At 42.8% G+C, this 26,541-nt stretch overlaps 1 protein-coding gene across 3 annotated transcripts in view; it reads right to left on the reverse strand.

The window, feature by feature from the left end:
• LOC140731957 (DENN domain-containing protein 2C-like) overlaps positions 1 to 26,541 on the reverse strand; it is a 181,432-nt gene that overhangs the window by 89,842 nt on the left and 65,049 nt on the right. For all 3 annotated transcript variants that reach the window (XM_073053968.1, XM_073053966.1, XM_073053969.1), the window contains exons 4-5: positions 21,967 to 22,115; positions 10,474 to 10,580 (exon numbers count right to left, since the gene is read on the reverse strand). In XM_073053968.1, coding sequence (XP_072910069.1) covers positions 10,474 to 10,580; positions 21,967 to 22,115 — 256 coding nt within the window. The remainder of the gene's footprint in view (positions 1 to 10,473; positions 10,581 to 21,966; positions 22,116 to 26,541) is intronic.

The following is a 26,541-nucleotide window of genomic DNA, read 5'->3' on the forward strand; positions in this document are numbered from 1 at the left end:
ACTAGACCCTTGGTCCCTTACTATTTCCGGAAGATTATTTATGTCCTCCTTAGTGAAGACAGAACCAAAGTAGTTATTCAATTGGTCTGCCATGTCTTTGTTCCCTATGATCAATTCACCTGTTTCTGACTGTAAAGGACTTACATTTGTCTTGACCAATCTTTTTCTTTTCATGTATCTATAAAAGCTTTTACAGTCAGTTTTTATGTTCCCTGCCAGCTTTCTCTCTTAATTTTTTTCCCCTTTCCTAATTAAGCCCTTTGTCCTCCTCTGCTAGTCTCTGAATTTCTCCCAGTCCTCAGGTGTGCCGCTTTTTTTTTTGCTAATTTATATGTTTCTTCTTTGGACTTGATACTATCCCTAATTTCCCTTGTCAGCCACGGGTGCACTACCTTCCCTGGTTTATTCTTTTGCCAAACTGGGATGAAAAATTGTTGTAGTTCATCCATGCGATCTTTAAATGCTTGCCATTGCATATCCACCGTCAACCCTTTTAAGTATCATTTGCCAGTCTATCTTAGCCAATTCACGTCTCCTACCTTCAAAGTTACCCTTCTTTAAGTTCAGAACCTTCTGAATTAACTATGTCACTCTCCATCTTAATGAAGAATTCCACCATATTATGGTCACTCTTACCCAAGGGGCCTTGCATGACGAGATTGCTAACTAACCCTTCCTCGTTGCTCAATACCCAATCTAGAATGGCCTGCTCTCTAGTTGGTTCCTCGACATGTTGGTTCAGAAAACCATCCCGCATACATTCCAAGAAATCCTCTTCCTCAGCACCCTTACCAATTTGGTTCACCCAATCTATAGGTAGATTGAAGTCACTCATTATAACTACTGTTCCTTTATTGCACGCATTTCTAATTTCCTGTTTAATGCCATCCCCAACCTCACTACTACTGTTTGGTGGCCTGTACACAACTCCCACCAGCGTTTTCTGCCCTTAGTGTTATGCAGCTCTACCCATATCGATCCCACATCCTCCAGGCTAATGTCCTTCCTTTCTATTGCGTTAATCTCCTCTCTAACCAGCAATGCTACCCCACCTCCTTTTCTTTCCTGTCTATTCCTCCTGAATATTGAATATCCCTGGATGTTGAGCTCCCATCTTTGCTCACCCTGGAGCCATGTCTCTGTGATCCCAACTATATCATATTCATTAATAACTATCTGCACATTCAATTCATCCACCTTGTTACGAATGCTCCTTGTATTGACACACAAAGCCTTCAGGCTTGTTTTTACAACACTCTTAGCCCTTGTACAATTATGTTGAAAAGTGGCCCTTTTTGAGTTTTGCCCTGGATTTGCCTGCCTGCCACTTTTACTTTTCACCTTACTACTTTTTGCTTCTACCCTCATTTTACACCCCTTTGTCTCTCTGCATTTGTTCCCATCCCCCTGCCACATTAGTTTAAAGCCTCCTGAACAGCAGTAGCAACATTTTGAAGTCAGTCATGATACCGTGGTCATTAAACAGAATCAGTGTCTCAAAACAAAGTGGTAGTTATACACTGTCACTAGTAAAGTGTGTAAGCCACGCTGGTGGGAGGCTCACTCCCACTGCCTCTGGATGCAGCTTGTTGAGTTCACACCCAGCATTTCTGAGCGGGGTCACTTCTGCTGGACTGTTTACAGTCTGTCCAGTGCAGCTCATGGTAGCTAATTCAGACCCACCAATTACTCAGTAAGACAGCAACTGATCCCACTCTTAATTCTACGTACCTTGGTTTGCTCTGTAACTATCAGTATCCCTGGCTAACACAAAAGTAGCAATGTTTGCTAACCACAACAGCCTGCTTAAGACCATCCAATTTCCAAATACCTTTCAAAATAAATAAATATTAGCTCTATTTGTCACCTGCACATCAAAACATACAATGAAGTGCATTGTTGATGTCAACAACCAACACAGCTCGAGGAAGTGCTGGGGACATCTTGCAAGTGTCACCATCCACTCTGGCGTCAACGTGCGCCCTGATATTATAGCTAGGGAGGAGGACGTCTTTAACCTTTAGGGTTGGATCCTCTTATTCTCGATTCCCCAAGCAGAAGGTACAATTTGTCTGCATTTCTTTGATCAATGGTATTCTTGGCGACATCTTACTCTCCAGTCAAAGTAGTCAAGTTCTGTGTCCTACGTACACAACATCAAGAGTCCAGCTCCAATGAACCATAAGTGAGTCAATCACAAATCAAAAAGATTCAAGAATATTACAGATTTCAACTCCTGAATTTCTCTCCCCCTGATCCTGCCTCTCTCCTAGTCTGGATCCTGCAGTATTTTCTATTTCTTTTCCATTTTCTCATTTCCCTGAATCATCAGTTCCAACCAGAGAACCTACTTCCATCCTCATTTTCCTATTTCACTTAATTCTGACTATATTCTAACTCCACTTATCCACCTCGTACACACCCATTTTGCTTGCCAGTCTTTAATCCTGATTGTGAACCTAGACACCTTGCTCTAGCATCTTACCCTGTTTATTTATGATCAACTTCTGGCCTGACACAGACCTTCAGATTTTTCCACTGCACCCTCTCACTCTAGCCTAAGCCTCAGTTATAATCAACCCCATCAGTGTCATCAGATTTATCAACAAAGGCACTGCTAGTATTGCTTTGCTGACACACCTGTACATACGGAGCTCAAATCTCAGACACTTCCTCTTTGCACCGGACCAGAGCCCCACCACTGAACACCAGACCTTTGTTTCCAAAACACTTAACTCTGTTTCGAATGTGGAATCTTCCCCCAACCCTGACCATCAAAACACACATAGCCCAATTCTACTCCCTGCCCAAGAATCACAAGCAGGACCATCTTGAACTCCTTTTCAGTCTGTTCTCGCCCCACGGAGCACTTCTTCCTGATCAGTTCTTTCTCTCCTGCGTACACCTAACTGCGTCCATTCGTTTATTATTGTGCTGTGTCGTATGATGTGGTGATCATGGTCATTCTATGACCATGACCATGACTGTCATTCTGTAAAATAATTTGCCAAGAACGATCATGGTCATTCCATGATCATGATTATTCTTGGCAAATTATTCTACAGAAGTGGTTTGCCATTGCCTTCTTCTGGACAGTGTCTTTACAAGACGGGTGACCCCCCAGCCATTGTTAATACTCTTCACAGATTGTCCGCCTGTCTTCAGTGGTCACACAACCAGGACTTGTGATGTGACTAGCTGCTCACCATCCACCACCTGCTCCTATGGCTTCACACGATCTTGTTCGGTGGGCTAAGCAGGTGCTACACCTTGCCCAAGGGTGACCTGCAGGCTAGCGGAGGGAAGGAGCACCTTATACCTCCTTTGGTAGAGACACATCTCACCCCGCTACCCCACACCTACCTACACTCATCTCATTTCTGGTGTCCCCTACTACTTTAAAAAATTCTGGTGTCCAGGGCTGATCAAGCTGTTTTACCAAAATCCAATCCATCTATACATTCATCTCACCTTCTCTTCATCGTTGAACAGGGACCCAATCAACTCTCCTTACCTTTAGTGCAACTTAACAGCTGCCCTTTTATCTCTTCCCTTCTCACTGCACTGACCCAAATTACTGCACTGCAGTTGAAGTGAGACCAATCTCCATCTCACACTACCTCACTGCACCCTCACCTCAGTCTTTGCCTGTTTTAGCTGGTACCATCGTTTGTGTCACTCAGAATTTATTTGGCTTCTATCCCATCATTGAGTTTCTCCTTTACTTTCTCAACCCCTCTATTTCCTCTCTTTTTATTTTAACCCATCTAATGAATGGTCATCAACCCAAAATGACAACTTGGTCTTAACAGAAGCTGAATGGTGCAGTCAAGAGTAATACTGCAGGGAAACAGGCAGTTTGGCCCAACCCATCCATGCTAACCAAGACACCTATCTAACCTAGTCCTATTCACCCACATCCCTCTAAACCAGGGGTTCCTAACCTTTGTTATATCATGGACAAATACCATTAAGCAAGGGGTCTGTGGACCCCAGGTTGGGAACCCTTGGTCTACACCTATCCTACTTGCTTACCTGTCCAAATGTTTTTTAATGTTATTTTTCTTCCTTTCTTTTTAAATCTTTTTAAATTAATTTTCAAACATAGGCATAATAACAACAGTAATACAGAGAGATTGGAATACACAGTTAGTAAACAGCATATACAAGTATACACTGTAGATAACACAAATGTACTAAGCCTCCCAAACTCACGGTGTATTTAACATGAAACAATTTCAGATCCGAATGGTAGATTCTTGCTAATTACTGGCTAATTTTCTAACAAAAAAGTTGTTATAGTTAATGTTTATGCTCCAAATGTCGATTGTCCTGAATATTTAAAGCATTTATTTACATCCCTTCCCAATTTAAGTGATTATATGTTGATAATGGGTGGGGATTTTAACTGTTGCTTAAATCCTTCAATGGATAGATCTACATCTAACCAGGCACTTCTGAACAAATCGGCTTCTTTTTATCAATTCCTTTATGGTTGATTCCAGAGTTTTAGAAATTTGGAGGTTTTTACATCCTAAGGATAAAGAATTTTCATTTTTTTCTGATGTATATCATAATTATTCTAGAATCGACTATTTCTTTATTGATCATCTTTTAATTCCATCTGTTATTGACTGTAACTATGATTCCATTGCCATCTCCCACCATGCACCCTCAAAACTATCATTTTCCAGTGCTAGACAATGGCGGTTCAATTCTATTCTACTTCAGGATTCAGACTTTGTCAATTTTATTAGGTAACAGATTGATTTTTTCTTTTCAACAAACTTTACAGAAGAAATTTCCAGTGGAGTATTATGGGACACTTTTAAAGCTTATATCCGTGGACAAATTATTTCATATTCTGCCGGAGTGAAAAAATGAATCAATAGTGAAATACTTATGCTGGTTGACAAGATTAAAGAAATTGATAAGAAATATTCTATGGCTCCTAGTGAGGAGCTTTATAAAAAGAGAGTTGAACTTCAAATGGAGCATAGTCTATTAACCTCTTTGATTGAAAATCAATTAATTAAAACTAGGACCCAGTTTTATATACATGGTGATAAATCTGGTAAATTACTGGCTAATCAATTGAAAACACCTTCGGTTAAACACCAGATTATCAAGATTCATAAATGAGATGGTACCCCGATGGTTGATCATGATGTGATAAACAAAGCCTTTCAAGAATTTTAAAATTCTTTATATCAATCGGAATCTCCTGACAACCCCACTATAATGCATGAATTTTTAAGGAAACTGAATATTCCGAAATTATCATCCAATGAATGTTTAACATTAGATGCATCTATTATGGAAGAAGAGATAAAAGAGGCTTTTTTTTGATGAATTCAGGTAAAGCTCCTGGTCCGGACAGTTACACAGTAGAATTTTTTAAAATCCTTTTCTACTATACTCTCTCCTTGGTTATGTAAAATCTTTAAGGATGCATTAACCATAGGAAAATTACTGCAATCTTTTTATGAACCCTCTATTTCCCTAATTTTTAAAAAAGATAAAGAACCTATTGAATGTACATCATATAGGCCTATATCTTTGCTGAATGTGGACTCTAAGATTTTTTCTAAAATTTTGGCAACTAGATTGGAGAACATATTACCTCAAATCATCAGACTGGATTTATTAAAAATCGTTACTCGTCTTTTAATATTAGGAAATTAACTAATATAGTTTACACTCTCTCACCTAGAATTCCAGAGTGTGTCATCTCACTGGACACTGAAAAAGCATATGATAGAGTTAAATGGCCATATTTACTTAGTAAGCTTGAGAGATTTAATTTTAGTCCGAAATTTATATCTTGGTTTAAATTGATATATCATACCCCTTTGGCTTTGGTATCTACCAACAATCAAAGATCTCCCTTTTTTCAATTGTTTCGTGGTACTACGCAAGGCTGTCCTCTTAGACCTTTACTATTCGATGTTGCTTTGGAACCTTTAGCTATTGCAATCACCCGTGGGAATGGGACATACAAGCTGTTATTATATGCAGATGACTCATTACTATATATTTCCAATCCTGAGAAGTCCATTCCTGCAGTTTTATCTCTGCTTGCTCAGTTTATTAGCTTTTCCGGCTACAAACTGAATCTTAATAAGAGTGAACTACTCCATTAAATATGCAAGTTCCAATTTATAAACTTTTACCATTCAAATTGGTCACAGACAATTTTACTTACTTAGTTCTTAAAATTACTAAGAAGCATAAGGACTTATTTAAGGTTAATTCTTTTACCTTTAGTCGATCAGGTTAAACAATTGCTTACTAAATGGTCCCCATTGTCTTTATCACTGATTGGTCAAATCAATGCTATCAAGATGATTATTTTACCTAAATTTTTATACTTATTTCAAGCAATACTAATTTTTATTCCTAAATCCTTTTTTGATATTGTTGACTCTAAAATTTCTTCATATATATGGCAGAATAAAAATCCTAGGTTATATAAAAAATATTTACAGAAGTCTAAAAAGGATGGTGGTTTGGCATTGCTGAATTTAAGATTTTATTACTGGGCAATTAATATTCAATATTTAATATTTTGGACACAGGACTCGGATGTAATTCAAAGTCCACAATGGGTAAACCTTGAATGTAAATCTGTACACGGGTTCGCATTGATTTCTATCTTGGGGACCTTTGCTTCCCTTTGCTCTTTCTAAATTGAAGAAACAAATAGTTAATCCAATAATTACCGTAGATGTCGGATTATAAGCCGCTACTTTTTTCCCACATTTTGAACAGCTTTGAACTCTGCGGCCTTTAATACGGTACGGCTAATGCATGATTTTTTTCATGCCGCCAAAAACATTTTGCCTCGTAACAGTAGACCAATAAAATTGATGAGTAGTTCACAGAGGTCCAATGAAATTGTACGATAAATCAAGCGCACTTTCACAATTAAATTATTGTAAATCAGTCATTTGTACTCACCCTCATCAACATGGAAAACACTCGAAGAAAAGCATTGTGCTGCCTTTATGGCAGTTATTTAGTTTATAATATTTTCGCTTAGTAATTCATTTTCTAGTTAAAGTTAGAAGTGTTTTAACTATATTTGTTTTCTGTACTACATCGCGGGATGCTATGACGTCACACCCGGTTTCGCCGCGTCTTGTGGGATACCGGTTTGTAATAAACGGGAAGGAGGGGGGGAGCGGCATTGGATCTGAGCGAACGCTGCTTTTAAGTTAAAGGCGATCAATAACTTTTCCTGGTAGGCTGCAGTATATATATTTTTTACCAGTCGTTAGGAGATATTGGAATGTTGTTCAGTAAAAAAGTATACGCAACGTATATTTAAAAGTAGCTGCGTTACAGGCACGGTTCGAAAAAAAGCATTTGCAATATGTATTTGTTTATGTTACCATATGGATTTAATTAAAAGTTAAAAAATCCTCACGTGTAATATCTTTCTGTGTAAATATCTCATATTACAACGTGGGACACCTGCGGCCTAAAATCCGGTGCGGCCTATACAAGTAAAAAATTGATTTTCTTTCTAAAATTAGAGCCAGCGGCTTTTAATCAGGTGCTCTCTGTAGTCCGGAATCTACGGTAAATATACATTACCAATATGGTTTCAATTTCATAAATTTTTTGGCATGAATAAGTTTATTCTATCAAGCCCTATTGTATCTAATTTCTTTTTCCAACCCTTTGTTATGAACCAAGCCTTTTTGATAGGGAAAATGAAGGGTATAACATGTTTTTGTGACTTATTCTTGGATAACTGTTTCATGTTTTGAACAGTTGTCTAATAAATATAATTTACCTAGGTCCCATTTTTTTAGATACTTACAAATTAGAAATTTTCTGAATAATATATTACAGACATTTCTGAATTCATACCCAACTGATATCATGGAAAAAATGTTAGGTTTAAATCCCTATCAGAAGGGTTTAATAGCAACTATTTATGACATGATCATGAAAATACAGCCAGTATATCAGATAAAATTAAGAGTAAATGGGAAAAAGAACTTCAATTTTCCTTACCTACAGAGAAATGGGAGAAAATTTTTCAATTAGTTAACTCCTCCTCTATATGTGCTAAACATGTGTTGATACAATTTAAGGTGGTGCCTAAGACTCATATGTCTAAGGACAAACTTGCTCATTTTTACTCCCACATAAATCCTATCTGTGATAGATGTCATTCGGAAGTAACCTCTTTTACTTATATGTTCTGGTCTTGCCCTTTTTTGGAGAAATATTGGAAAGATATTTTTGGCATTCTTTCAACAGTTTTGAGTATTAATTTACACCCTCACCCTATTACTGCAATTTTTGATTTACCGATGGTGGATAATAGTCATTTATCCCCATCGGCTCGTTGGATGATTTCATTTGCTACATTAATGGCCAGAAGATCCATTTTATTGAATTGGAAAGAGATTAATCCTCCAACTACATTCCAATGGTTTTCCCAAACTATATCTTGTTTAAATTTAGAAAAAATCATAAGTGTCATTTTTAATCCTTCGGTTAAATTTGAAGAAACATGGAGACTATTTATTCAACACTTTCCTATGAGGTAACTTGACCTTTTCTGAATCCTTTTTATTATCCTTAAATATCTGGATAGAGGAGAGGAGTTATTGACATTACTGATTATATCCATTGTAATATAATACCCCAGCTTTGTTTAGTTTAGTTTTGTTTAGTTTAGCTTTTTTCTTTCTAATTTGGGGTTTTTTTTGGTATGTTTTTTTTTCTAATGTTATTTTTGTACATGCCTCAACCACTTCCTCTGGCAGCTTGTTCCTTATGAGTGAAGAAGTTGCCCATTAGGTCTCTTTAAAATCTTTCTCCTTTAATCTTTGCCTTCCTATTTTTGATTCCCTTGCTCTGGGGAGAAAATTGTGTGCCTTCACCCATTTTCTGCCCCTAATGATGGTATTCACTTCTAAGATTACCCCTCAGAGTTTTAAGAATATAATCCCAACCTCTCACTGTAACTCATGCCCCCAAGTCCTGGCAATATTCTTGTAAATCTTTGCACTTCTTCCCAGCATAATTATGTCTTTCTTACAAATGGGTCATCAAAAACATGCATAATACTCCAGGTGCAACCCCACCAATGTTTCGTACAACTGCAATATTTCAAATATCCAGCCAGGGGTCTACGGACCCCTTGCTCAATGGTATTGGTCCACGGCGCAAAAAAATGTTTGGGCACCCCTGCCTTAAATCATATTAAACTATGGTCTCTCTTCTTGGTGCATGGACACACAGCCTCTTGGCTACACTTTGAAACATGAGAGGTTAGCGTGGTCGTACAGCAGATTGTGCTGCTACAACAGCTCCTGTGACATCTTCAACCGGATAGGCAAGTTCTCAATTGACTAAGTGGATTTCACTTGGTTTCCAACCATATCCCAAAAATAAGCCAGAGGATTAGTTAGATACCACAAATTGCCACAGTGGATAGGTTAAGGGTAAAATAAAAAGAGTGGATAATGGAAGGAGAAGGAAACTGCTCTGTCGGGAGTCAATATGGACCAGATGGGTTGAATGGCCTCCTACATTAACATTGCCAATATTGTTGGCGTATGTCATACTTGCCTTTATTATTCTAGGCATTAAGCTTGAGACAAGAAGCCGAGCTTTTGGCGTTATTGAACTCTGGTAAGGCTGCACCCAGTTCTGGTTACTCTGTTATAGGAAGACAGTCAAGGCTTTGGAGGGGGTGCAGGTGTCATTCACCAGGATGCAACCTGGATTAGAGGGCAAAGAGGACTGACAAAATAGGGTTATTTTCTCTGGAGTAGCGGAGGCCAAGGCGAGACCAATGGAAGTTCATAAATGATGAGAGTCATAGACAGACAGCTGGTATTTTTCTTCCTGTGGTCAAACGGTCTAACAATAGGGGGCGTGCAAGGGGTGAGTTCAAAAGAGGTATGGGGGCAAGTTTGTTTTTGAAACAGAGTGGTGGGTGCCTGGAATGCACTGCCACTGGTCATGGTGGAGGCAGGTTTAACGCTTAAAATGCTCAGATAGTTGGATGGGAAAGGAGGGAAAGGAGGGAATGGAGCGACATGGACCACGTGCAGGCAGGAAGGATTATATTTGTTCAGCACGACATTGTGGGCTGAAGGGCCTGTTCCTGGCTGTACTGTTCAATGTTCCACGTAACAAGCTCTCTCCAATGACTTGGCCCAAACACGTGGTGTTGGCTGGTTGAGGAACAAGTGTGCTTCTAGTGAGATCTGGCTGAGCTGAAACTAGCATTTCCCATCCCACACAGGGACCACACTTCAAAGCTGCCAGCAGTGGATTCAAGCTGTTTTGGGACATATCGTGGAAAGTGCTCTCTGTAGGTATCATATACGCAGACGTGCACACCTCTTTCCAATGTCCAAATGGACCCAGTTTAATAAGTCCACTTATTTCCGGGATCCCGGAAAGCAGAGGTGTAAAGGACACGCTGTTTGGGATTCGTACCTCTGGAGGCCTCCTGGGTCGACTGGGTGGTGATGCCCAAACTCGCCTCCCCCGAGATAACAACGGTGAGAACTTGACGTCTTCGTATGGATTCTCCTTCGAAGGACCTAGAGTCAATGTAGAAGAGGAAGTTGCTAATCAGAATGCCTTGTTTCTGAATACAAGAACACTAGGAAATAAGAGTAGGCCATTCCATCCCTCATGCCTACCCCAGACATTTAATATAATCATGGCTGATCTACACCAGGACTCATCTCCTCCTCTGGGCCAGATTCCCACAGCCCACTACCCTAGATATCGAGCTTCCAGAATTACCTTCCTCTGATGGGCCATCTGCCCCAGCGCTCTGGGGCAGACGATCAGAGTTTCACTACCTTCTACAAGAAGAGATTTCCATGTAACCTGGTGTTATACCATCACCCCCTTTTCTTGAAAGCCTAACCCCTGTTCAAGATTTTTCTGTTGGTGAAAACATTAATGGACTGTCATGCCATACATTTTTCCAAACAGATCACCCCTTCTGGGTGGGTTCTGTATAATCACCAACCCATCAAACAATGTAAATGATTGTCAAGGGACAACTACCCCACCATTTAACAGTGAATGCAAGAGGGGCACTGCATTCAACATGCCAGAGTTTGTTCTCTGAAACAGAAGGATTGAAGTTCAATGTATATACACGTCACCATATACAACCCTGAGATTCATTTTCTTGTGTGCATACTCAGTGAATCCATAGAATAATAACAACAACAGAATCACTGGAAAGCTGCCCAACTCGAGCATTCAACCAGCGTGCGGAAGACAACAAGCTGCAAATACAAAAAAAAGGAATAATAAATAATAATAATAAAAAATATAAGCAAAAAATATCAAGAACGTGAGATGAAGGGCCCTTGAAAGGGAGTCCATTGGTTGTGAGAACATTTCAATGATGGGGCAAGTGAAGTTAGGTGAATTTATCCCCTGTGGTTGAGGGGTGATAACTGTCCCTGAACCTGGTGGTGTGAGGGTGATCACTTCTAGTGTTGGACTGTTAACTGGACAACCATGTGGTGCATCTCTCAGTGTGTAGCCTCGCTGCTCCAGGGAGCAAGGTCTGACTCTGTCTGTGAAGGGCCTACACCTTTTGCTTGTACCGAAAATGGGTTTGCTCAAGGTGTTCAAGTTTTCTCCCACATCCCAACAAACCTGCAGGTAGGCTCATTAACTTCTGGGCACTTCCGTTCAATGTCATTAAACGACGAGAGGTGAAGTCGTGGTACAAGGGAACAAGTCCCACACCTCCCAGATGGGCTACAGGGAAACAAAAGGGAGAAACAGCTCTGCTACTAGCCAGTAGGAACCTGATGGGCAGAATGTCTTCTGTTTTTATATGTATAAACAAAGAGTGGTCCTTATTGCAATATAAATGCAAGCAATTATGGATTCATGGTGATCTGGCCTTGAGCATTGGCCAGCTGGAATGCACTGTATTTGACACTGGAAACCCCAGATGTAATTATCTTTACAGGGTAACCCCGTACACACAGGAGGCTTCCCAGAGGACAGGTTAGACTTTATCCAAGGGTGGGTTTGTTTGGCAGGAAAAAGACCACTAGCTATGCTGTCTGTCTGCTCAACGCTACCTTTTGGCTAGCGGTCACTTGTGGAGAATAAACGTTCTCCTTGGAGATAGTGCATTGAACACGGTAGAGCAGGACTGCCTAGAAATCGGTTCTAGATGTTGCACCTGCTCGGCTTCTTCATTTATCAGAAGGATTTGAGCATGAGGGTTTACAGTTGGGATTAGATGAACTATGTTAAGAATGGAGTCACGCAGAGTTTATATATTAGCTTCGATGTACAGAATGTGGCTGAGGGCCATTTCCTGTGCTGTCTGCAGGATCACCAAATAGACCCTTCACTAATGAAGTGATTGGATGGTGGTGTGACACTTAAATTCAAAACCATCACCAAAAAGATGAGACTACCAACAGTAAGCAAATCACATTTAAGGAATCACTTAGCACACTCTATTTCCTTAAAGGAAAAGATCTTCCATCTGACAACATCTCGGTGTCCCCCCCAAAACAGGCATGACTTGGCCCTGTGTGCCCATCTTCCCATTTCGGGTGGGGACTGCTGACCACCAAGAGGAGGTGCCATAGAGACACAGCCCCTCCCAGCACAGCCTGTTCATCACCTTCCATTCCCCTCCTCGGTCCACTTATCACCTCAGGCTCCCATCTCACCAGTCCCCTTCTCCTTTTTATGCTGGCCAAATCCCATCTCCACCCTCAGTCCCGATGCAAGGCTTTGACCTGAAATGTTAACAATTCCTTTCCTCCCACAGACGCTCCTCGACCTGCTGAGGGCCAGCACTGGATACAACGCACTGCTCTACCTCTGCAGCCCTAACATGTTGAAAACACGCGTTACTGTAACCAAAGATGTGGGTAAAACGCATCTGGAAACAGAGGTTCAGAGCTTCTCACAGCTCTCCACAACCAACCCAGCACACAGATACCGTCAATGTCAGCTCCACATTCCAGGACTCTGACAGGCAGTTTGTAACGGGGGATGTAATGTAACGAGGTTACATTCGAGGGAACTGCTGGACCACCTCCAGCCGGGGAGAAGGAGCTTTCATCTCATATTGGAGGTGGCTTTACAAAACTCTGGCTAGGTCACATTTAGAATCCTGGCTTTAATTTTGTTTACCACATGATAGGAGGGATATGGAGGCTTTGTGCAGAAGAGGTTTACCAGGATGTTGCGTGGTCTGGAGGACACGTGCTCCTCTCTGAGGGGAGTATGGACAAGCTGAGAGCAGCAGAGGTTGAGAGAGATTTGGAAGTAGATCACAGAAAGACAGTCAGTAGCTTTGCCCAGAAATGAACTGTCTAGTACTTTAGGGCACATGAAATGGGTGGAGGTGGGGCTGGCGTAGGGGGAGCATCTAAAAATGTGCGAGTCAAGTTTTTCAAAAATAGAATACACAGAGCAGTGGCATCCTGGAATACATGGGCAGGGATGGAGGTAGAGGGAGATTAGCATTAACAGGCTCTTAGATAGGCCCATGAATATGGAAAGAGAGGGATATGGTCAATGCAAAGGGAAGAGGAATTAGATTAATTGGGAATCATTGGTTTAATGAGCATGCCACAACACTGTGAGCTGAAGGGCTTGTTCTGTGCTGTACAGGACTATGCTCTATTTTACTGAATAGTGCCACTGGCGTAGGGGATCTAATTGCTTCCTCCAGCTTTCCTTTTGTATTTGTGTTTGAATTTCCAAGGACTAACTCTTGCAGGGAAATTGGAACTGGTCTATCATTGTCACGTGTACCAAGATACAAAAGGAAGCTTGTCTTGCACACTGTTCATACAGATCAGATCAGTACACAGTACAGCGAGGTTAAACAAGGTACGATAATCTCAACATGCAGTGCAGTTGCGCAGCACAGGAGCGCCGCAGGGGACCGTGCTCTCTCCGGTCCTGTTCACCCTGTACACATCAGACTTCCAATATAACTCGGAGTCCTGCCATGTGCAGAAGTTCGCTGACGACACGGCCATAGTGGGGTGTGTCAGGAATGGACAGGAGGAGGAGTATAGGAAACTGATACAGGACTTTGTGATATGGTGCAACTCAAACTACCTGCGTCTCAATATCACCAAGACCAAGGAGATGGTGGTGGACTTTAGGAGATCTAGGCCTCATATGGAGCCAGTGATCATTAATGGAGAATGTGTGGAGCAGGTTAAGACCTACAAGTATCTGGGAGTACAGTTAGACGAGAAGCTAGACTGGACTGCCAACACAGATGCCTTGTGCAGGAAGGCACAGAGTCGACTGTACTTCCTTAGAAGGTTGGCGTCAGTCAATGTCTGTAGTGAGATGCTGAAGATGTTCTATAGGTCAGTTGTGGAGAGCGCCCTCTTCTTTGTGGTGGCGTGTTGGGGAGGAAGCATTAAGAAGAGGGACGCCTCACGTCTTAATAAGCTGGTAAGGAAGGCGGGCTCTGTCGTGGGCAAAGTACTGGAGAGTATAACATCGGTAGCTGAGCGAAGGGCGCTGAGTAGGCTACGGTCAATTATGGAAAACCCTGAACATCCTCTACATAGCACCATCCAGAGACAGAGAAGCAGTTTCAGCGACAGGTTGCTATCAATGCAATGCTCCTCAGACAGGATGAAGAGGTCAATACTCCTCAATGCCATTCGGCTTTACAATTCAACCGCCAGGAGTAAGATATGTTAAAGTGCCGGGGTTGATTGTATTTAATGTATTTAAGTAAACTACTTAAGAACTTTTTAAAAGCTATTATTAATGCTTTTTGAGAGAGTGATTTAGATGCATATCATATTTTTACTGAGTTAAGTATTGTATGTAATTAGTTTTGCTACAAGTGTATGGGACATTGGAAAAAATGTTGAATTTCCCCATGGGGATGAATAAAGTATCTATCTATCTATCAGTAAACAATAAGGTCTTAAAGAGGGAGATCAGGAGGTCAAGAGTCCAACTCGTCATTCTAGGGAACTATCTGCCTTCCACAAGTTAATCATCTACCAGCACACTGGGACAGCACAGCAGCGTAGTGGTCAACACAACGCTTCACAGAACGGGCGACCCTGGTTCAATTCCCTCCCTCGGGTTTCCTCCGGGTACTCTGGTTTCCTCCCACAGTCCAAATATGTACCAGTTGGTAGGCTGATACGGTCATTGTAAATTGTCCTGTGATTAGGCTAGGGTTAAATCAGTGGTTTGTGGTGAAGCACAGCTTGAAATACTGGAAGGGCCAACTCTATGCTGTATCTCAATAAATAAATTAATTAACGTATAACTGCAGGGTAGAATTTGCCCCTGAGCCAGGCGGTACGAGTTTCAGGCTTTTGTATTTTCTGCCTGATGGGAGGAGGGACAAGACAGAATGTCTCGGTTTATGCTGGCTGTTTTACTGAGGCAGTGACAACTAGAAACAGAGCCCATAGAGGGAACCACAAACACACGAAAACCTGCAGATGCTGGCAATGCAAGTAACACACACAAAATGCTGGAGAAACTCAGCAGTCCAGGCAGCATCTATGGAAAAAAGTAAACAGTCGATGTTTTGTGCCAAGACCCTTAATCAGGACTCATGAAGAGTCTCGGCCTGAAACGTCTACTGTTTATTCTTTTCCCATAGATGCTGCCTGACCTGTTGAGTTCCTCCAGCATTTTGTATGCATTGTATAGAGGGGAGACAGGTTTCCACGGTGTGTTGAGCTGTGTCCACAACTCTCTTACGTACAGAGCAGTTATCGTACCAAGATATTATGCAGACAGGATGCTTTCTACGGTGCATCAAGAAAAGTTGGCGAGGTTCAAAGGAGAAATGCCTCTTTTATTAACTTAAGTGGGCAAGCTTACCAGTTAGCAATGCGCTACAACAGCTTGGGGTAGTCCGGAATTTGGAGTTCAACTCTGCTGCCATCTGTAAGGAGTTCATACGTTCTCCCTGTGAATGCATGGGTTTCTCCCAGTGACACCAATTTCCTCACACAGTCAAGATGTGCCAGTTAGCAGGTTACTTGGTCATTGTAAATCGTCCACTGATGCTGGGCTCACTGTGTCAGAAGGGCCTGCTCCATGCGGTATCTCTAAACAAGTAAGCTCCCCACTCTAACAAGATTAAATTTTAAAACACAGTACGGATCAGTACATGGAACTACGATGTTGTGGCCGTTAAGGAGACTCGGCTGTCACAAGGGCAGGATTGGCTGCTGGATGTCCTGGGTTTTGGAAAGGGACAGGGAGGGAGGTAAAAGAGATGAGAGAGTGGCATTGGAATCAGAGATAGTATCACAGCTGCAGGAAGGAGGACATTCTGACATTGCCCACTGGGTCAGTGTGGATTGAAGTTAGAAACAGTAAGGGAGAAATTGCTCCATTGAGAGTATTCCATAGGCTTGCCAACATTAACAGTCTCACTGAGGAGCAGATCAAGAGAGAGTTTGTAAAGGTGCAAAAATAGCAGGGTAGCTGTGTCAGGGGATTTCAGCTTCCCTAATAATGACTGGCACCTCCTGAGTGCAAGGTTTAGAAGGGGCATAGACATAGGAGCAGAATTAGGCCATTTGGCCCATCAGTTCTGCTGTCATTCCGTCATGGCTGATTTATTATCCCTCTCAACCCCGTTCTCCTGCCTTCCCCCCATAACCTTTCATGCCCCGACTAATCAAAAACCAATCAACCTTCGCTTTAAATATACCCAATGACTTGACCTCCACTGCTGTCTGTGACAATGAATTCCACAGATTCACCACCCTCTGGCTAAAGAAATTTCTCCTCATCTGTTCGAAACAGAAGTCCCTCTATTTCAAGGCTGTGCCCTCTGGTCCTAGACTCATCATTAAAGGAATCACCTTTCCTACATCCATTCTATCAGGCCCCCATTCCCCATCATTCCAGAGCCATCAAACGCTCCTCGTACGTTAATCCCAGAATCATTCTTGTGAATCTCCTCTGGACCCTCTCGAATGCCAACACATCCTTTCTTAGATTAGGGGTCCAAAACTGCTCACAATACTCCGAGTGTATCTGACCAATGCCTTATTTGTTACCACATGCAGCTGTGGAGGCCAGGTCATTGGGTGTATTTAAGGCAGAGCTTGATAGGTTCTTGATTGGACATGGGATCAAAGATTACAGGGAGAAGGCCGGGAACTGGGGTTGAGAAGGAGGGGAGAAAGGATCAGGCATGATTGAATGGTGGAGCAGACTCGATGGGCCAAATGGCCTAATTCTGCTCCTATGTCTTATGATCTTATAAAGCCTCAGCATTCCATCCTTGCTTTTGTATTCGAGTCTTTTTGAAATGAATGCTAACATTGTATTTGCCCTCATTACCACCGACTCAACCTGCAAGTTAACCTTTAGGGAATCCTGTATTCCTTCTACCAAGGAGCATCACCGTACACTTCCCCATGCTACGATCCATCTGCCAGTATATTGCCCATTCTCCAAATCTGTCCAAGTGCTCCTGCAGACTCCCTGATTCCGACATCCTAATCATTCACATACGTGAAAAGAAACTGACCCCTGCAACACACCACTAGCCACCCAGAAAAGGCCCCTTTATTCCCAATCTTTGCCTCTTTCCAGTCAGCCCATCTTCTATCCACGCTGGTATCTTCCCTGTAATACCATGGGTTCTTATCTTGTTAAGCACACTTGTGTGGCATCTTGTCAAAAGCCTTCTGAAAATCCAAGTAAACAACATCCACTGGCTCTCCTTTGTCTATCCTGCTTGTTACTTCCTCAAAGAATTCCAGCAGATTTCCCCTTAAGAGAAACTTGCTGACTTTGGCCTACTTTTTACAAGCGTATCCGAATACCTCGAAACCCCATCCTTATTAACGCACTCCAACATATTCCCAACCACTGCAGCCAGGCTAACTGGCTTAAAACTTACTTTTTTCTGCCTCCCTCCATTCTTAAAGAGTGGAGTGACATTTGCAATTATCCAGTCCTCCAGAACCATCCCAGAATTTGTGATTTTTGAAAGATCATTACTTATTGATTAGGTGTGTCCAGGAAGATTCTTGACGTAATATGTGGACAGGCTAACTGGAGGAGAGGCCATAGTGGACCTAGTACTAGGCAACTAACCTCATCAGGTGACAGATCTCAGTGAGCGAGCATTCCAGAGACAATGACCACAACTCCCAGACCTTTAGCATAGGAGCAGACGGCATGGCAAAGTATTTAATTGGGGAGGGCCAATTATGATGTTATTAGGCAGGATCTTGGAATGATAATTGGTGTTGGTGTGTGGCCAAATGGTTAAGGCTTTGGGCTGGTGATCTGAAGGTCATTAGTTCGAGCCTCAGCCAAGGCAGCGTGTGTTCTTGAGCACGTGGTGGCAGTTGGTGCAGCATAGACAAGACAAGACAGATGAACAATGGAAATTAGGAGATCGGTTTTGGAGCACGTGTGGGGTTCTGGATAGGTTTGTTCTACTGAGGCAGGGAAAAGATGTAGGGTGAAGGAACCTTGGATGACAAGAAAGCTGGAACAGTTATTCAAGAGGAAGAAGGAAGTATATTTAATGTTTTGAAAGCAAAAATAAGACAGGGCTCTTGAGAGTTACAAGATGACCAGGAAGGAGCTTAAGAAGAGAGCTAGAAGGGGCGGAGGAGAAGGTCTTGTCAAGTAGAGTTAAGGAATCACATGAAGAATAGGAGAATGGCTAGACTGAGTGTAGGACCTTAATGAATACTTTGCTTCAGTATTTACTAGTAAGAGTGACCTTGATGACTGGGAGGTCAGCATAAAACAAGCCAATGTGCTGGAACACACGAGGTTAAGAAAGAGGACGTGTAGGAACTTTTGAAAAACATGAGGATAGACAAGACTCTGGGGCCAGATGATATATATCATAGATTACTACAGGAAGCTGCACTATTAGCAATGATCTTTGCATCCTCACTGGCCACAGGGGTAGTACCAGAATATTGGAGGAGAACAAACGTTATTCAGAAAGGGAATATGGACAATATTGGGAATTAGTCTAGTGAGCTTTACATCAGTGATGGGCAAACTATTGGAGAGGATTTACGAGCATTTGGAGAAAAGTATCATCAGGTGGCTTGGTGAGATGCAGTCTGTGCCTCACAAGCCTGATGGACTTTTTCAAGGAAGTGACAAAATAAAGTGATGAAGGTAGAGCAGTGGATGTCGTTTATATGCGAACGAATAAGGAATTTGATAAGGTTCCCCATGATAGGTTCATCCAGAGAGTCAAGAGGCACGGGATCCAGGGAAATTGTCTGTGTGGATACTGAATTGGTTCGTCCATGGAAGGCAGAGGGTGGTTGTAGATGGAGAGTTTTCTGCCTAGAGGCTTGTGACCAGTGGTGTTCTGCAAGGATCTGTCTGGGATCCCTGCAAGTCATTTTTAATCAATGACTTGGCTGAGGAAGTGGATATATGGGTTTGTAAACCTGCGGATGACATGAAGGTTAGTGGTGTGTGGATAGTCTAGAGAGTTGTCATAGGTTACAACAGGACTTTGACAGAATGGAGCGCTGGGCTGAGAGGTGGTGGATAGAGTTCAATCTGGAAAAGTGCGAGGTTCTACACTTTGGGAGGTTGAACTTGAAGGCAGAGGTGAAGAATAATTATAAGATTCTTTGAAGTGTGGATGAACAGAGGGTGTCGGGGTCCAAGTCCCTAGATCCTTCAAAGTTATCACACAAATCGATAGGGTGGTTAAGGCGGCATATGGTATGTTGGCCTTTGTTATTTGTGCAATTGAATTTGAGCTGTGAGGTCATATTGCAGCCCTGTAAGACCCTGATTAGACCACACCCGGAATATTGCATTCATCTTTGGTCACCTCATTATGGAAAGCAAGTGGAAGCTCTCGAGAGGTTGCAAAGAAGCTTTACCAGCATTAAAAAAACATGTCTAATGATGAAAGGATGAGCAAGCCAGGGCTTTTCTCTTTGGAGCAAAATAGATGAGATGTGACCTGGTAAGAGTGCATAAGATGACAAGAGACAGAGTGGAAAGCTGATGCCATTTTCCAGGGCAACAATGGCTAATGAGAGTTGATTGGAGAAAAGTATGGGGGGGGGGGGGGGGAGAGATGTAAAAGGGTGTTTTTTTTTATTAAACATCCAGAGAAAAGTGCACAGAATGCACTGCCAGGGGTGTTGGTAGAGACAGATACATTTAAGAGACTCTAGAATAGTCACATGAATGAAAGGAAAATGGAGGCCCATGTGGAAGGGAATGGTGGGATTGATCTTGGAGATCAAAATGTCAGCACAGTGTGGGCAAAACAGCCTCCACTGTTCTGTGTTCCTGAGGAAGTAGAAGCATTGGTGAGCTCTCCTGGCCGTGATGTCGGAGAGGTTGGATCAGTTAGTGGTCCATTTCTAGGAGCTTGGTTCTCATCGTCTTCAATCTCAACACTGTTGATGTAGACAAGCACACGGACACCACCCCCTGCAATGACCAGAGCTTTTGTTATGATGACACAGAGGGAAATGCTCTTGTCTTGACACCACAGAAATCAATAGGACAGGCAATTAGGGAAAGCTGGAGAGGAAAGTAGGAAAACAAATTTCCCAAGTTTGGGATTGATAACGTTAACTGGTTTACCATTGTCACATGTACCGAGTTATAGCGAAAAACTTAGTTTATCATACCAATCATCTGAAACACAAGAGCACTGAGGTAGTACAAAGGAAAACACAATAACAGAAAGTGTGACAGTTCCAGAGAAAGTGCAGTGCAGGCAGACAATATGGTGCGAGGGCCATGACGAGATAGGCCGGGAAGTCAAGAGTTCATCATGATGGATAGGCTGATGGGGGCTGATGCGCGCGCACGCACGCACGCACACACATACCATTAATGTAATAGCTACTAAAGTGATGGGGACAGAATGGATAAGTTGAGCTTGTTTTCCCAGGAGCTGAGTCGGCTGAGGCATGATCTGATGTCAGCATATCATTTTATGAGGTGCATCGTAGGGTAGAAAGTCAGAATCTTTTCACAATGGACAATGATCTTAAAAACACGAGGGCATAGGTTTAAGTTGAGAAGGGAGATGTTTTAAAGGGGATTTCAGATGGACTGTGCAAAAGTCTTAGGCACATACTGTATATAGCTGGGATGCCCAAGTCTTTTGCACAGTACTGTATTTTGTCAATATGGAGCGGAGAGGGAGTTTGTAAATCTGGCAGGAGCAAAGGATGTTGGGAATGGCAAGATTGGGGTGCCACGGGAGGGGTGTGGGTCAGGCAGCAGAGGAGTGCCAAGGGCAGGGTTGGCATGGGTACAGACACACCCAGCCCTGAGACACCAGGCAAGGTCCTTTGATTCCAAACAATTGGTTTATTGATCATTACGGAATGTCTCTCTGGTGCTTCCTGCTCCCTTCCTCCCTTTTGCCAACCATGATTCCCCTCTCCCTGCCCCTTTTCCATTCTCAGTCCACTATGGAGACCCAGATCAGAATCACATTTATCATCACTCACACATACCATGATTTTTTTGGTAAATTTGCAGCAGCAGTACATAAATTACTACAATTCTGTGCAAAAGTCATAAGTTCCCTATCTGTGCACAGAATTTTTGCACATTACTGTGTTTTTAAATAGACAGGAAGCTGCTGCGATCTGGAACTTGCAGCCAGAGGAGGTGGTGCTGAGGTACTTTGACAGGCAATTAACCAAGAGAAGTGTAGAAGGATACAGCTCTAATGCAGTACGTGGGATCAGTGCAGATGAAATAAAGGGCTAGCAGGGATGGTTTTATTGAAGGAGCCATGTACTGTTCCCCTAACTTCTAGAATGTTCCATTTCCACCGATCGATCAATAAGTAAGAGAAAAGCTACATACACGAGGAATGCATCGCAAAATGCAGGGTGGCGGAAAGCACCAACAGGCAGAGCAAAAATAATCACACCAGTACGGCAAAGAATGCTCTTATCTCCAAATTCGACTGCTTACTTATGATATCCTCGTAGATGTTCTCTTCGGACAGAGTTTGGGGAAGTGTCTTCTCCGTATCCTTAGCACCTTGTTCGTGATTCTTCTCATGACCTACAGGAGTCAGGAGTACCTTGAGACTGTCCACATCCTCAAACTCGTAGGACTTCCTACAAATAGAGAGTTGCAACGTTTGGAGTCAGGTTTGCAGTTCAGAGCTAAGCGGGCTCGGAGAGGGGAAGTGAGAGAAAAGAAAAAGGATGAGCAGGGAAGAACACCAGGATAGGGGGAGCGAAGAAGGACAAAGAAAAGGAGGGGATGGTGGGAAGCTAAGGGAGGAGGGAAGGCAGGCAGTTACATAGGGGCACAAATGACCACAACTAGAATCCCGAATACAGCACAAAAGCCCTCAGTTCTCCACACGATTAACGTCAAATAAAATCTGTCACCAGGACTCCTAATGGGATACACAACCAGACACCCAGAACAAAACAAAATAGATTTAATCTGAATCTTCTATATGGAAGCATATAGAGTGAGGATGGTAATGGGATGTCTATTTCAAAGATAAACGTCATGACAGGAGCAAGCATGGCTGCCAAGATCGACAACTGGTTAGTCTGACGAAGAAATCTCTGAATACAACACTAAGGTGATCATGGAGGAATGGGGACAGGTATGGAGGTGATAACGGGAGGCACGAGACATATTGTATCTGTTGGAGAGGAAAATTAGTGATGCACAAGATAGGTAGATAGAGGGAGTGAGGAAGTTGCATTGGGGAGGGTAAAGTGGCAGGAGGGAGACAGAAGGGAAGAGAAACACAGGTAGAAGAGAAGGTCATGAGGAGAGGCAGAAACAAAGGGAAACTGTGCCTACGGCATTGCTTGGAGTCACCCAGTGAAAATGCCCCTCCTAATCAGAGCGAGATCGCTGGAACATTATTATTATTCCAACGTGCAGATGGGACTCACTCGGACTTTTAACACATCAACAAAACAATTCATTCTGATAATTTGGGTGGCAAGTTCCAAGGTCTGTTATCATTCCATTGCTAGTTATGCCCCTTAAGTTATTAATAAATTTCCACCTTTCCACCTGCATCTCCTTTACATTCATGTGTGCGTGGTGTGTGTGACAGGGTAATATGCAGGGTTCTCTCATCCGACCTTTTCCATTTCCCCCTTGTGCAATCTGACACAACAGTCCGCGTGGCAGGACAGTGAATGACAGGCTGCTGACTCCACAGGGCCAGCTCTCTTGCTTTTACTCTCCTTCTCTGATGAAACAAACCTGTTATGACTTCAGACGTGATCACTCGCACCTGGGTGTGGATGAGGGCAATGATAAAACTGCAGTCTCTCACACAGCTGGGGCAGGATGGGGACCATGCCTCATAAGGTGGCTGGGTGCTGGGGCAAGATGGCCATCTCTGCTGGGCTTCACTGCACTGACTCCCAGCTTCTCCCAGACTGAATGTTCCTTCCCCGCGATGAGCAGCCACGGGCCAGGGATTTCTGGAAGCTAGTGGGAATACTGCATTCTCAACCACCCCACCCTCCACCAAGGATTTATGAAGAACATCTTTTGGTCTTTTCTTCGGTCTACCAAGTAATCTCTTCCTTTGAGAGAGCCCTCAACATTTAACATTATTTATCACAACCAACAAAGGCTCAATTCAACAGCTCATTGAAGTGGAAAGGTACAGTCAGTAATCTCTGAAATGTCATGGGAAAGGGAAGCACCAGACTGGGATTTCTCCCGCAGTACTTTAACCCCATTCCCAAAGCAGGCTTCACATTTCCCACATTTTGATTCTGGACTAGTTACAACGGGATGAAATGTTGTTGCAGTAACCTGAAGCCTCCAGAACAATGATTTCTCTTATCGAAGAGTCTCTGCACTTATTGTCAAACTACTTAATGTGGGTAAAGCTATTGAAAGTACCAAACAGATCAGGATATTGCAGACAGATTTTACCCATGCTTTACCTGGGAGAAGCTGCAGCAAGTGGGTCTTTGCAACCGAGTAATAGTTGGTTAGGGAAACAGAAAGAACGAGATTCCTGGATGGTTTGTCCCTGGCCCTAACACCCGGGAGGCAACATCTCAGATTGACTCTACAGCGTTCTTAAATGGGAGGGCGTGGTCCACATCAGTACCAATGACATGGGTGGGATGGTGACGAGGCCCTGCAAGGTCAGTTCAGGGAGTTAGGTGCTGAGTTAAAGGACAGGACCTCCAGGGTTGCGATCTCAAGATTGCTACCTGTGCCACGTACTAGTGAGGCCAGATACAGGAAGATCATAAAGTATATCATAGACACGAAGTACTGCAGATGCTGGAAATCTAGAGCAATACACACAATGTGCTAGAGGAGCCCAGCAGGTCAGGCAGCATCTATGGATGGGAATGGATAAAGGACATTTTGGACTGAGATCCTTCACCAGTTTAGATCATACTGTTTAACATGTGACCAAGAAGTTGGTGCAGGAGGGACCAGCTCGTACTGTAAAATGACTAGATAGGATAGAATTTGTCCAATGTGCTCAGGAAAATTTCCTTAATCGATACATAGAAGTCCCAGCTAGAGAGAATGCAATACTAGATCTCCTATTAAGGAATAAGTCAAGGCAGGTTACAGATGTTTATGCAGGGGGATCACTTTGCATCTAGTGATCATAATGCCATTAGTTTCAAAGTAATTATGGAAAAGGTCCTTGTGTTGAGATTCTATATTGGATAAATGCCAATCGAGTACAGAACTTGGCTGTTTCAATCAGAACAAAAGGCAAAGACAACCTTGGGTTTTGAGAGATATTGAGGCCCTGTGTAAGAAAAAGGAGGTGCATAGCAGGTGTAGGCAGGCAGGAACAAATTAGACACGAGCACAAGAAATACAAGAGATCGCTTACAAAAAAGATCTGGAAGGCTAAAAGAAGGTATGAAGTTGCTCTCACAGACAACAGGAAGAAGAATCCTAACAGCTTCTACATATATATTAAGAGCAAAAGGATTGCAACGGACAAAATTGGAACTCTGTAAGATCACACTGGTAATCTATGCATAGAGTCAAAAGAGATGTTAAATGGATTCTTTGCAGCTGTATTCACTCAGGAATTGGACACAGTAAAGAGATGTGAGGAAATACAGCAGCAAGATTACAAAGGAGGAAGTGTTTGCTGTCTTGGGGCAATTTAGGACAAATCCCTCGGAGCCTGTGGGAAGCTGGTGCAGAAATTGTAGCGGCCTTAGAGATATTTAAAACATCCCTAGCTATGGGTGTGGTGCAGGAGGATTGGTGGGGGGGGGGGGGGGTAGTAATGTTGCTCCACTGTTTAAGAAAACATCCAAGAACAACCCGGGAAATTATAGGCCGGCGGGCCTGACATCAATAGTGGGAAAGTTATTGGAAGGTATTCTAAGAGACTGGGTATATAAATATTTGGATAAACAGGGACTGACTGGGGATAGTCAACTTGGCTTCATGAGTGGTAAGTCACATCTAACCAATCTTATAGTTTTTCAAGGAAGTTACCAGGAAAGCTGAAAAAGGCAAGGCAGTGAATGTTGTCTATATGGACTTTAGGAAGGCCTTTGACAAGGTCTCACATGGGAGGTTGGTTAAGAAGGTTCAGTTGCTTGGCATTCAATGTGAGGTAGTAATTTGGATTAGACTTTGGCTTCATAGAAGAAGCCAAAAAGTGATTATAGTTTGTTACCTTTCTAACTGGTGGTGTGCCACAGGGACCAGTGCTGGGTCCATTGTTGTTTGTTATTTACATCAATGACCGTTAACTGGATTAAATTTGCGGATATCACCAAGACTGGTGGTGCAAAGGACAGCAAGGAAGACTATCAAAGCTTGCCGTAGGATCTGAACCAGCTGGAAAAACGTGCAAAAAGAAATGTCTGTTTTAAATTCAATCTGCCAAGTTGACCCACCAGTCAGGGTGGGTCTTACACAGTGAGCAACAGGACACTGAGGTGTGAGGTAGAACAGAGGGATCTGGGACTACAGGTCCATAATTAATTGAAGGTGGTGTCACAGGTAGATAGGGTCATAAAGAAAGCACCTTTGTGATCCTAGCCATTATCAATAATCTTTAGAGATTGTCTGCCTGGTGTCAGTGGTTGCATAGCGAGGACTTGTGATCTGCACCAGCTTCTCATACGACCATCCCCCACCTGCTCCCATGGCTTCATGTGATCCTGATCAGCAGGTGGGGTTGGTGGGGGGGGGGGGGAAACGACTAAGCAGGTGCCACACCTAGCCCAAGGGTGACTTGCAGGCTAGCAGAGGGATGGAGCACCTTACACCTCCATTGGTAGAGACGCATCTCCACCCCACCACCATAGTTTTTATAAATGGAAATATTGACTACAGGAGTTGGGGTGTTATGTTGATATTGTACAAGATGTTGGTGAGGCCTAATTTGGAGTATAGTGTGCAGTTTCGTTCACTCACCTGCAGGAAGGATGTAAATAAGATTCAAAGAGTGCAGAGAAAAATTACAAGGACGTTGCCAGGACTTGAGGAGCTGAATTTATTCTATAGAACATAGATTGAGGGGAGATTTGATAGAGGTATACAAAG

The sequence above is a fragment of the Hemitrygon akajei genome, chromosome 8 (genome assembly GCF_048418815.1).
Source record: "Hemitrygon akajei chromosome 8, sHemAka1.3, whole genome shotgun sequence".
NCBI classification, from domain to species: domain Eukaryota; kingdom Metazoa; phylum Chordata; class Chondrichthyes; order Myliobatiformes; family Dasyatidae; genus Hemitrygon; species Hemitrygon akajei.